The following is a 12789-nucleotide window of genomic DNA, read 5'->3' as shown; positions in this document are numbered from 1 at the left end:
ATCCGTAAGCTTCGACCCGATTTCCTAGAATGCGCAATTATTGCCCTGTAGTGCGCCCTAGTGCCTCTAGAATCCGGATCGCCTCACTGAAATCAAAATGAACGCTCCGATCAGGCTGTACAAACCACTATTGAACTGCAGCCGATCTCAAGCTCTCCTCAGTCAGTTCGTTTTGCTTTCCGCGCTTTTGCGCCTGGCGTCGGTAACCCCTCAAAATTCCGCGCATGCCATCATACAACTTTGAAGTTACGCTCTAAACCGCGTCGATATAAAGCGGCACAATGAATGGCGCTTGATTTGTTTTCAGTGCAGCAATCAAGTCACGCCCACGCGGTGAAAGAAAAAGCGCGCAAACGCTGGCGAGCAACGTCAAACACGCGGGGGGGAGTGAGCGCTGCGAACGGAACAGCCGTTGTGGAAGAGCGGCTGCACGGCACGGCCGCACCACGACTCGCTGTGTGCGCGTGTATTCGTATGCGCGCGTGTGTATCAGGTCGGGCCGAGGGATTTAACCGTGTGGCTGATTTTATGGAGTATCCGCAGTGGATGGATTTATGGCGTCGAGAATCACGTTGCTGTGTTGTCTGCTAACGGTAGCGTCGTCCAGTTCCTGCGACAAAGGTAAGCGCGCTTGACGTTTTGTAGTTTTCGCGCCCTGCCTTTGGAGTGCGTGTGTGTTGGCTATGAACGGACAAAGGGGGTGCGGAAAGAGGGGGGGTTTGCTTGGTACGGAGGAGTCGAGGGGGGCTGGACTTGGCGTTGCTCGTGTGTTTGGGCCAAGATTGCGGCGGCCGTCATGGCAGCGTATGCGCGGAATCGCCCGTGGCGGGCTTTCCGTCTTGGCGATGTCAGGTGGTCCGTCGCGGCCGATCGCATTCGGGCGCGATCTTCATGAGACGGTGACGCGGCTTCTTCCTGGGCCGCACGTACACTGGCCTTGCCTTGACCATCCTCGCCGTTGACAGGCCAGCGGCGTCGCAGAATGCACACAGCCGTGTTTACGTTTGAGCAGGTGACATGTTAGCCGTCGCGTGCCTCGCGCATTTGCGACCCTGTGTTCGGATTCGCGCGCGATCTCGATATCGGGAAGTATTTTTCGCTGTACCGTGAAGCAACGGCCATCGCAGCGTCGCCCCCCCCCCCCCCCCCCCCTTCTCGTTTGATCTTGTTTGGCCGATTCGAGCGCGCGTCCCCTCCGTTGGCAGGCTGTGCGAGTTAAAAAAGGAGAAAACTGGTATTGCGACAGGCTCCGGCATCATCGCTCGTAATGCCAGTGCGCGCCGTGCATCGTTTCGAAGCTCGCACATCTGCCGCAACAGCGGTCTGCTTCAGGTATTGTGAGCGGGGGAATTACGTTATCGCAGTTGCGAACACTCGTAACATACTCGCGAACCTCGCCGAGCCCCGCTGGCGAAATGTTTCGCCTTCGCGTAAACAAAAGACGTGCGCGAAGCAGCGGAACTTCTTGCTCGGGCTGTGACGCAAGAGCCGCCGCCGGCTACGGTACCGTTCCTTTATTCGACGTTTCTTCCCTGACCTCTTTATTACGGCGCGAAGAAGGAAAAGAAGGCGTTTGGAAACACAAGCCGTCCGTGCTTACGTTCTGTTTGCTTGCATCGCGCGGGTCACCGTGATCGCAGATGTCCCCGAGCTACGCTAAAAGTGGGACAAGTAGGGCGTGATCTTATAGCCCGCGCTATTTACTTTTTCTCACCGGACTTGTCGAGGCATGTGTGTTTGGTTGATTGCGTACTACTAGCTTACGAAACGATCGCGTTGTAGCGGAGCGCTGCGTTTTTATTCGATGAAGCACGGTTAAGTTGGCGCGCGTTGTTTGGCTAAAACAAACTGAGTGCCTTCGGGTTTGTAAGACCCTGACATGTGATTTATCAATTTTTTTTTTTCATCTCTGTCGGTTTTCATTGGCGTTGAGGTTTACGTTTTTTGTGAACGCCCAAAGCAGGCCGTAGGCGCGGGAGTGGTTGGCAGCAATCGCCGTTCGAAACTCCGCCTTCTACTGCTCTTGTCGAAGTGTGTGTGTTTTGTATTTATTTGTGGCGCTGTGGAAACGTCACGTTTAAAGCGGGGACGGGAAACGTGTCCAGAGATGCAAAAGAGGACGCTCGCCAAACCGGGTCAGTTTCTCCCGGGCAAGGAGGAAGTGAGAGGATCGCCTTTTACTGATCGGTCGCCGATTAGTCGAACCTTCAACCCCGAAATTCTTCTTCACCCGAGGATCAATTGAAGTGTTAACCCAGTTAACGTCGTGTTTCTTCAGCCTCACGTAAAACTTATTTGAGTGTGTCGATCGTGACATGTTTTGTTCGTTGTGATGTCGTATCCGCGCGGTACTCAGTTGTGAAGCAATACGGGGTGTCATGCGGTGCACTTCCAAGTCCTATCCGGATCCAGTTTAGTTCATCGCTATCAGCTCAATTGAATGACGAAGGGGACCAATAGCAGGCGCTATATTCGATCCCCATCGAAAGCGCCTTTGTGAGATCCGCATGAATTAAGTGTGTGCCCGCGGCGATAAACCAAGCCATCTCGCGAGGGTGCCGCTGTGCAGTGGCGTAGCGCGGAAAGTGGTTTCAGAGTTCAGTACCCCTTCCCCCCGATTTTTTTTTTTTTTCATTTCGTATGAGTTTATGTATGCGACACACGCGCAAACATGCGATAAGGAGGCTCGTACGCTCGCCCCCTTTCCCCTCCGCGAAAAAAAAAAAAAAAAAAACTTTCGTCGGCTGTACACTGCGGTCGGCCGAGCAATAGCGTCGCTTTTTTGGCAGCGTGAGCTGATTTTGCAGGAACCAGAGTCACACTTTCGTCGGCGAGGCGATTTCACAGACTTAGCACGCCGCTTACTCTAAAAAATTTTTGCATATATAGTCTTCCCACCAAACCGCTACTATAGCACCAGTGGATAGTGTCGAAGTGCGCTGGTTAAGCTTCACACAATTGCCTTCACGGAAATTGGCGGCCGCATCGAGCTTGGGCTGTATTCTGAGACGATCACTTTTTGGAGATGCCGCTTTCAGGGAATGCGGGCGAATCGTGGCTTCGGTCATTGGATAAGCGAGGTGTCGCGCTAAGTGACAGTGCGGCCGAGAGGGATAGTCTCAGAATACGGCTGCCTCCGTGTTCGGATGAAAGAAAATAATGGCGATCAAAGGAACGAAGGAAGGAAAATAGGAGGAAAAGAACGGCAGGGAGGTAAACCAGCCTATAGGCAGCCGGTTTGCTACCCTGTGCATGGGAGGGGGGAGATGAAAGATAGCGAGCAGAGAGGGAAGATATATAAACACAGCACATTCGGCAGCACACGCGCGCACGCTCAGTCATAGTCCAGTCTTGTTTTTCGTGGTGTGTAACGTTGCTGTTACAGCCACTTGTTCAAGTCCGTGTCGCGTAGGAATTTCAACAGAGCTTTTGTCGCCTTCTGTTGCAATGTCCCCTAAGCGATCAATTAGACCAAGAAAAGCATAGGGGACATCATTTGTTGTTTATTAACTGTAGCGCAGTGATTATGTCCTAAATTGAAAAAAAAAAGATCACAGTAAATCCATGAAGAAAGTGATGATAAGTGGGGTGAAGCGTCCGGACTGACGGATGGACATACAGAAGCACGGACGGACAGATGGACGGGGGAACAAATGAACGCTCCGACGGTTGGACACATGGATTGGAGTATGGACGCTTCGCCCCACTCACCATCATTCACTCTGTGGAAATGCTGGGAAAACTACTAACGTAATCTAGTTATTCCTAAGTATATATACACACAAAGCCATCTATTGAACAACTCATGGACTACAGGTGGCTACAAACGACAAATGAGGAGCGAACGACCTAAGGAGCTTAGCACCTAAAAAAAAAAAGTGGACTCTCTTCATCAGTGGAATCCGGATCCACAATTATCGAATGTTCGGGCACGCTTATGGTACCATTCTCGATTACAGTCTCGCTATAACGGTTTGGGAGGCAAAGCGGTTCTCTTGCTCTCGTGTGATTGCACTATTTAGTTTTGATGAAAACGAAAAACGTGGTTATTTCTTCAGGCCATGAGGGAGAGCGATTTTTTATTCCATTATAAAAAGGGGAATGAAAACGAAACAATGCTGGAGGGAAAAAGGTAGGAATATGGGGGAAGAGTGCGCGATAACTGTCTCAGTCATCATGAGGGAGCACGGCGAAGGTTGTGAGGGAGAAAGGAGAATGGAGTGAAAAAAGAAAGTTAGGGGAAGTGAGAGTTACAGGATAGGATTGCTCAAGTTTCCAGGGCACCGTATATCGTAAAGTGATCATTAGGAAACTTTGAGGGCGTACTTTTATAAATCATACTTGCGCATTTTATAAATCATACTTACGTGCATTATTGCTTCACACGTTACTCCGTTTCACGGGACATAGAGCTCCTAGATCTCGCTGAAACTTCGCAATCGTCTCTGAAGTCTCCGAGTGGCTTGTCCCAATGCTTCCGTGCCTCCTTTAGTACACTATCGGCAGGGGTGTAGCCAAGGTATGGCCAAGGGGTGGCACACCGGGCACGTGCCCCCCCCCCCCCCCATATATTTTTAACCATTGCATAGACAGCGAAAAATGGCCATTTTTAAGGGGGTGCCCCCCTCCCCGAAATCAAGGTGGTGCCTCCCCCCCTCCCCGAAAAAAATTTCTGGCTACGGGCCTGGCTATCGGTGAAAGTGGTAATGTGATTTTTGAGTATACGTGCCACAGAAGAACTTCGACTGCCACATGCCGTGTTCAGTCGAAGCTGTATATAGTAAAAAGCAGCCTTTGCGGCTTCATGCGCAATATATTTCGCGTTTGCTTCGTAAACCTGCTCTGTAGAGGTAGTGTGCATCACTTCTACGACACATATGTACGTAGCTCAAAAGTTATCGCCATTTCTTCTCGACCGGTTATAAGATGCGCTTCTGTACCTCATGATGGAGGTAGCGCTACTCTTCGTGCCGGAAGCGTCCAATCATTGCCCGCGTAACGTGGGCGTGCTAACCACGGCCTTCAAATTCCACTGAGCCCCTCACAGTACAAATGCCAAGAACCGCGGGACGTTGTTCGCTTGGCTGTTGCTAAAGTAGATATGTAGACAGCTATTCGCGAAGAAGTCCAGTGAACCGCACGAATCAATGGAGCCTTGAAATAAGGTACACACCTACCGCCCAAATACCGGTTAAAAGTGATTGCGATGTGTCTGCCCTCTGAGAAGATATTCTTAATTGTCTGAGGGCCTGTTACAAATGAACGAGAATGAAAATGTGCTCGTTTGTCGCTTCATTCAACACAGTTCCTTTATTTCGATATCCCGCGAAAGCACTCACTGGTTGTGGCTTACGCATTTCATGCATAATAATAATAATATCGGGGGTTTTGCGTCCCAAAATCAAGATATGATTATAAGAGACGCCGTAGTGTAGGGCTCGCACGGTACACGTGTTTCTACCATTTCGCCTCCTCCGTAATGCGACCGCCGCCGTCGGGATCGAACCCGCAACCTTTGGGTGAACAGCCGAGCACCCTATAGCGCCACCGCGACCACATGATGTGGTATGCGCGTTCCCTTGAAACCTATGCCACCGGCCCTGCAGGTCCTTGCCTTACAAATCGAACGTGGTCGAGCTATTTCAGGGTGAATTATATTATTTTTCATTTCCGCTACTGTTCATTGTGCTGTTATTTCAATGTATAGGCAAGTAGTTGTGACGCACCTCTCTCTCTCTGGCCGTCTCTCTCTCTCTCTTGCGTGCTCTCCGAATCGTCTCTTCCTCTTTCCTACACCTTTACTCCTACCCCTTTTTATCCCTCCTCGCCCCCATCCTTTGTGAGCCACTGTTGAGGTGTCGCTCTCTGAAGCAGACAGTTGCGGGGCTCACTTTTTCTCTTCCTTTCGCTCTTAAGAATCACCCTCTCTCCGTATCCGTTCTCGTCCGATTGTCGTCGCGCGTGTACCATACGATGCGCTTGCTTGACGGGATTGCGCATGCGCCCTTCGCCGCTGTAGTGTAATTATTGGCTGGGCCGAGGTGTCGCGCGCTGTTTCCTCTCGACGCGTCGTCGCGCAGTAATGACAAAAAAAAAGCATAAAGAAAGCGGGGAGAGCTATAGGCAAACGAGGAAAGCAGTGAGATGGCCGGACCATCTGCTCGAAATGTGTCGGGAATTGTAGCCAGTTTTTCTTTTGTGCGGAAACACAGGCTCGCATTCCGTCTAAACGGCCCCTTTCCGTGCTTCATCCGTTGCCACGAGCTAATCAGACGATGAAATGAAAAAAAAAAAAAAACAGCAGCGTGCGTGAGTGCGTTGGAAGCACCCTCCATGGGTTGTTTTGTCGCGGTTTCTATTTCTTCTTTTACTGCCACGTAATTACTTGTTTTTTTTTCCTTTTTTTCCCGGGGCACGCCCCTACGACGGGAATATCTAGCCGATAGTTACAGCGCGAGAACTGGCGCTATCAACTATCGTCACGTCACACCAACTAGCCCAAACTTCTAAATATCTAGCAACGTTAATGTATTCCGCGCAGCACGAAGCGAGTGGCAGCGGAACCTCCGCACCGGAATAAGGAAATGGCGGCCGCCTTTAATCAATACTGCGCGGGGCCCCGAAGAGAAGCGAGGGAGAGACCCTTTTGTCCTCTTTCTTCCTCTTCTCCCTGCTGCAAGTGGAGCGCTTCCGTCTCTCGGCTGCGTCGATTTGCGCGCGGCGAGTTTCTTGTTGACGGCTTTGCGCTTTTCGACGAAGTGTTCGTCATACAGTAGCGCGTGCTTTTTTTTTTTTCGTTCGCTCGGCTCGCACTGCAGCACCCCGCTCGTCGACGGCAGTGCGTTTTCTCCCAGGTTTGTCGCGTGCCAGCACGCGGCTTTCCCTGAGGCCTATTAACTGCCCATTAGTTTCGTACGGAGCGTACTTTATATACCGCCGTTAAACTCGAGATAGATAGAGAGCGGGGGTGCTTTTGTTTTACGACTTTGTTCCTCCACGCAGGCCGCGTCGTTGCTAAACCACCTCGTTGCTCTTGAACCGGTAGTCGGGAAGAGGAGAACGATGCGGAGGCCGACTTGCTAACGGGGTTGCGAGGCACTGACGTGACGGGAGTGTAGTGGCGCCATCTAGGAAAGAGTGTAAAAGTGGCGTGCCTCGGTGGTGAAGACGAACGGTGTTACGCATACGGTGCACACACACACACCCACGCTCGCCATATAAACGGTTTTGCTGCTAGCTGCATAACTAAAGCTTCGATAACGAAAAGGGAATCTTTCTCGCAAACGTGGTGTACTCATGGCGATTCTGAATCAATGAAGAAAAAAACACCGCAGTACTGTTCTCTGCCAACCCATAACGCAACTTTTCCTTCGTCCGCGGTGTGATTGATTGTGGCGAAATTCTCAGATGCCTGTTCTGGCGCGAAAGTTCACCGTCGGCGGCGGGAACACGAGTGATTCAAAAAAGTTAATCACCGTGTGGTGACGCCGTCAAATGACATTATCGCGACGCCACGTGATGCGCGTCATCACACGACATCGTTTGTTAGTCAAATGTGGGCCGATCACGGAGGCAATGCAAAAACCAAGGGAGGTATAGAAAGCTTTCAAGGTCTCCGATCCTGGAGACGGCGCAAATTGACGTTATATAGGCGCAGAAAATCTATACTTGAAAGAACAAGCGAAACAAAGTCGAGTCGTCTTAGGGCGAAGCATACAAGACCCTGTGAGTGTTCAAAATGATGATAATGACATCAAAGCGAGTGTTTTTTGTTTTAGTTTATTTTAATTTTTAATTTAGTTGTTTTTATAGCAACCATGTAAACTTTATGGTTGCGGGGTCGAAACGAACCATCCGTTCATACGAACCTTGCAGGACGAGCCTCTAAACAAACCTGAGTGCGGCGTCAGATCGTCTCTTTTGTCTGGCTGGTCGCAATGGAGCAGCAAACTTGCTTTGTTCCGCTAAAGGAAAGACGAGCGATTCGAGTGGTCGCTCTTAAGCAGCCGCAGCAGCGGAGGCGGCGGCTCGGTCGCGCAATCAATCCGTCCGTTTTGCTAATTGATATTGCGTACATGCTGCGGGGCTGAGTCAATGTGCGCGCCCCGATTCCCCACCCTTATTTAGTCGTTTCGCGCACTTCTCTCGGCTGCTGCGCTGCGTTTGCTAACGACGCGCCCCGTTGAATGGGGAACGGAGCGTTATTACGCTTGCCGATCGTGTATGCATATACGGCGGAGACACGCGTCACTGGCCAGGTCTAATTGTCTCGCCAACAGTGATCGGCCGGTCTTGTGTTCCTCCTACCGAGTGTGTGTGTGTGTGTCAGAAGTTGGTGACGGCCGCACGTTCGTTTTGTTTGGTGCCATGCGAGCGTCTCTATAGGTATCGATGGGGCGTAGCCGTAGTCCGTCTTAACTGCATTTCCTAGATGCTGTTAATCCCTCCCGTTTCACCCCCTTTAAGATACCTCTCCCCCAATGTGGGATAGCAAACCCGACGGGCCTCTGGTTAACCTCCCTGGCTTTCCTGGCTTGTATCTCTCTCGTTCTCTCTGATACTGCGCTGCTTCGGCTACTTTGTGGGTAGACAAAAACTTCGGCGGACTGCGCCGTCCACAGGCGGTGCAGGGGACGCTGTTGTGCGTGCGGGGCTGCTGATAGCCTAGTGCAACTGGGCGGAACGTTGAAGTAAGAATTGTTTACACGTCTGCGTGTTGGTGGGAGCGTTTTGAATTGGAGATGGGCACGAATGAGAGCAGAGATACGGGACTGCGCCGTAAAACTGAGCATATTTTTCAAGTAATCGCGTCGTGATCTGCCAAGATCAGAGGCGTAGATGCTTAAATCTAATCATTGAAGAAAGAAATACTCAATAAGAACTGCACAATTTATAAGACAGAACGCGTCTCTTGAGTGACCTGCAGGTTCTTGGAGGGAATGCAGGTTCTTGGAGGGAGTTTAGACGCTTACACGTTGCTTTGATGGCCTTGCGTTGCAATACGATGCACCTGTTTAGATTAGACAAGAAAACCATCACCTAGTGATGGAAGACCCTGATAATACCGTTTGTTGCCTCTGTTATTCGTAGCGTACCGGTGTTACAGGGCGTTATGCTGTCTTCGAAGAACGACTTTGCCCTGTGATTCTTCGAAGGTGGCTCACTTGGAAAAAAAAAAAGTGGAAGAACTCAGGCCTTTTGCAATTAGTGAATATTGGGAAGCGAAACATTTCTCATCCCGCATATGTCACTTTTTTTTTCAATGCTTATGCTCTAAATACTTTCATACGCACGCAAAAACGTGTACGCGACACACGGCAGTGATTCGAGAATGTCTGCACGTGTTTAACAGACGCCTTGAAAGCGAGCTTCCCCTTATCAAGAGCCCTTCTGCAGAGAAACACGCTTCTGTGCTTCCCATTTCGTGTGTTCGTGGTAATCGTTGCGCCAAAGTATTTCATACTTGTTTTCAAGACTTTGGCGCTCATTGTTTCACTCCCGCTTTAAGGGTTTGTATCTTCAAACTTTGCACGGGTAATGTTTAGGACATCCGGCGGTGTTTCAATCGCTCCCGGTGCACGCAAGTAACGAAAGCTTCCGAGATTATGGCTTGGATCTCGTACTCGTCTTACAGGTGAAACATCAATTTAGCATAACGCATGCCATTGGTCAACGATTGTGCTTACGTCGCTAATGGAGATGATGTACATACGCGCGAGAATCGACCAATCGCGCCGGTTAAAAATTTTCGATCGTTTGTAAAGCGCATACAAGATCCCGGGTCATGTTTATTTGTTGCCAACAGTCCTTGCTCTTCGCATTCTCCTTCCGACCTTAATTGGGTTTCTTGCGAACTTGGCCGATTCTAATCCGTGAATACGCCTCGTCCTCGAAATGTTCGCTCGAACACTCTGTGGTTAATCGAATGTACAAGCAAACAAGCTTTTGCATGTTTGATTAACGACATGCTCGCGGATCGTTTGCGTTTCAGGTCACGCTAGGTGTTGTGATAGCGAATACAATCACGCCTTCTTCCCTTCTCATTTCCTTCCAGGAAGGCGCATAGTGCTGACGTTCGGCGCGGTCGAAAAAAAAAAAAAAGCTTGCGATTGTATTTTTTTTTCACCTGAACAATGCAAGTACTGTATCTTGCAAAAAAAAAAAAAATCGGTAGATATTTTGATTAGCCCGACAGTTGGTGACGTAATATGAACAGTTATTGCGTCATAGCTTTCGTAGGGTTATAGGAGCTCCAAAGAGGTGATTGAGTTCGACTATCTCCTCAAATAAACGTTGTTGCTGTTGTTGGGCGTTAAAAGAAGTTTTTTTTTTATTATTGTATCCTCACTGGTCTATCGCTCTTTGCGGTTTGAGTTAAGCCGCCCGTTGCAAGGCCGACGGTTCTTACAAGACGACGAATCTTTAGTACAGGTCAGCGCACGGCGGCTTCATCCCTCCATCGAAAAACGCTGCGTTGGTCTTCACGTCGATCTCAGCACGTGTTATGAGGATTTATGTCTTCTGTACTTTCGCCAGTTTACGCACTGTCGTGTGTTGGTTGCTTAGGAACGTGCCCTAGCATGATAACACGCATTGTCCAAGCGCAAACGGCACAGGAAAAACAAAAAAAAAAAAACGCGTTTCGTTTAGCTCCAAGTTCATTAAGTTAGTTCGTGGAAACGGGGGCGATTGTTTGACCGCGCCGAATGGACGGGAGCGGAACGCAGATGTTTTTGTGCCCTTTGAGTGCGCACTCGTTTTCTATTTCATTCTTTTCTTGAATAAATAAACAGAGAAAAATGAATCTCGTTTAACGCATGGCTGAGCGGTACGGACGCACAACGCGCGGCCAATGCTGGCTAGCTGGGTGTGCGCGGGTTGCGAAACGTTGATAATTAAATCCAAAGTTGCCTGAACGATCATCAGAGTCGTTAATTACCGAACGTTGGTAATTACTTTTTGTCCCCGCAGATCCGCTCGAGCGCTGCTCTAGTCTTTTGATTAGTATTGTTATCGCTACTATATGTTTAAATTTTTTCCCTTGGTCGTTTACGCTCGTTTCTCTCTCTCTCTCTTTTGTTGTTATTGCAGCACCAGGTGGCATCTGTGTTCCTAAAACTCGCAGCGCAGGTTGGTCGTGAGGGTTTATGCACAGCACATAAAAACAGAGACATTCGGGCCCACGCTTTCGTGCATAGGTTATTTATCGGAACTTATAGAACGATTGATTGATTGATTGATATGTGGGGTTTAACGTCCCAATACCACCATATGATTATGAGAGACGCCGTAGTGGAAAGCTCCGGATATTTCGCCCTCCTGGGGTTCTTTAACGTGCACCCAAATCTGAGCACACGGGCCTACACCATTTCCGCCTCCATCGGAAATGCAGCCGCCGCAGCCGGGATTTGAACCCGCGACCTGCGGGTCAGTAGCCGAGTACTTTAGCCACTAGACCACCGCGGCGGGGCAACTTATAGAACGAAGACAACAAATTCACTGACACAAGCGCAACCGTTCGGCTTCGTTGAATGAGGTGACGAATATTGTTTGGCAACGGTTGGTATTGGCGTGGATCGTTACCGATTGGCCCTATCTGCTACCCTCCGCCTCGAGAGTTTTTTTTTTGTCGGACAAAATCGGCTGCGGACCCGAAGGTTGTGGGTTCGATCCTCGCCGCGGCGGTTTCTATGGTGGCGAAATAGTAGAGACCCGTGTACTGCACCATGTCAATGCACGTTAAAGATGGTCGAAATTTCCGGAGCCCTCCACTACGGCGTCTCTCATAATCATATGGTCGGTTTTGGTACGTTGAATCCCAAATATTGTTGTTATTGTTGTTGTTGTTATTGTTGTTGTTCTTATTGTTGTTGTTGTTAATGTTGTTGTTGTTCTTAATGTCGGACAGAACTGAGCACGTTGCGGTCGGGGAATTTCGTCGCGTCACCTGTGGACGCACACGAGTGAGTGCAACGCTCGCTGCCAAAGCCGGTCGCTGTCGAAAAGTTGGCGTCGCCGGGCCTTATCGGTGCGGAATATTTATTTCCCTGCCCAGTTTCGCGCGAACCTTAATAGGTCAGGTTGGGGCGTCGGATCCATGCCAACCTGCGCATGGGGTCGCATAAAGCTCGTTCTGTTCACTGACCCCCAGTGGAGATCAGTGTTTAGGACGCGCGAGAACTCTGCAGAGAAGGCGCGATCTGGTCCGGGTGGACTGGCTCGCCTCTCGAAATAAACAAGGCTTTCCCCGCTGGAGTTCACACGAGAAGGCGACGACCGCGAGGAGGAAATTCCGCGAGCGCCCTCTTTCTCTGCCGTGAGCCTGCTTCCGCACTCGCAACCGCTCAACGACACGAATGCTGCTATTCTCGATGATGATATCCGCAGCCCCACTCACGTTTCTCCTTGAAAAAAGAAGATGGAAGAAGACGGTGCCAGGTATAGGAAAAGGAAGATGCAGGTGTGCGTTGCGTAATTCGGGTAAACGTTGAGTGGGATACTGTGGTTATTGTGTGTGTGGAGGGGGGTTGGGGGTGAGGCACGTGCAATGGTGCAACAAGAATAGCAAGGGGGAATGTTTACTCCTCACACCCAAAGCCTTCCAGCGTTAAATTTAAAGCTTAGATTTCCCCGTCACTATTACAAATTTCTGGAGTGACTGCCCCTGAAGGGCGTTGGTCACGAGTTGAATCCCTGAATCAGGGCGAATTTTTCGTGGTCTCCTTTTCGTGCTTAAAAGTTATGGTTCGCAATCACCCATCCGCCTTTCCGTCAAGCTGAGCGGTTAGT

The 12789-nt window shown here is 49.9% G+C and overlaps 1 protein-coding gene across 1 annotated transcript in view; it reads left to right on the top strand.

The window, feature by feature from the left end:
* Positions 1-428: 428 nt before the first annotated feature.
* Positions 429-12789, top strand: part of LOC119171983 (protogenin B) — a 251125-nt gene continuing 238764 nt past the window's right edge. Inside the window, exon 1 of the mRNA XM_075892781.1 lies at positions 429-621. Within this exon, the coding sequence (XP_075748896.1) occupies positions 555-621 (67 nt within the window). The 5' untranslated portion in view covers positions 429-554. The remainder of the gene's footprint in view (positions 622-12789) is intronic.

This window comes from Rhipicephalus microplus, chromosome 4 (genome assembly GCF_043290135.1).
Source record: "Rhipicephalus microplus isolate Deutch F79 chromosome 4, USDA_Rmic, whole genome shotgun sequence".
Taxonomy (NCBI): Eukaryota; Metazoa; Arthropoda; class Arachnida; order Ixodida; family Ixodidae; genus Rhipicephalus; species Rhipicephalus microplus.
Note: the sequence above shows the minus strand (reverse complement) of the source record. Positions and strands in the feature narration are given on the sequence as shown.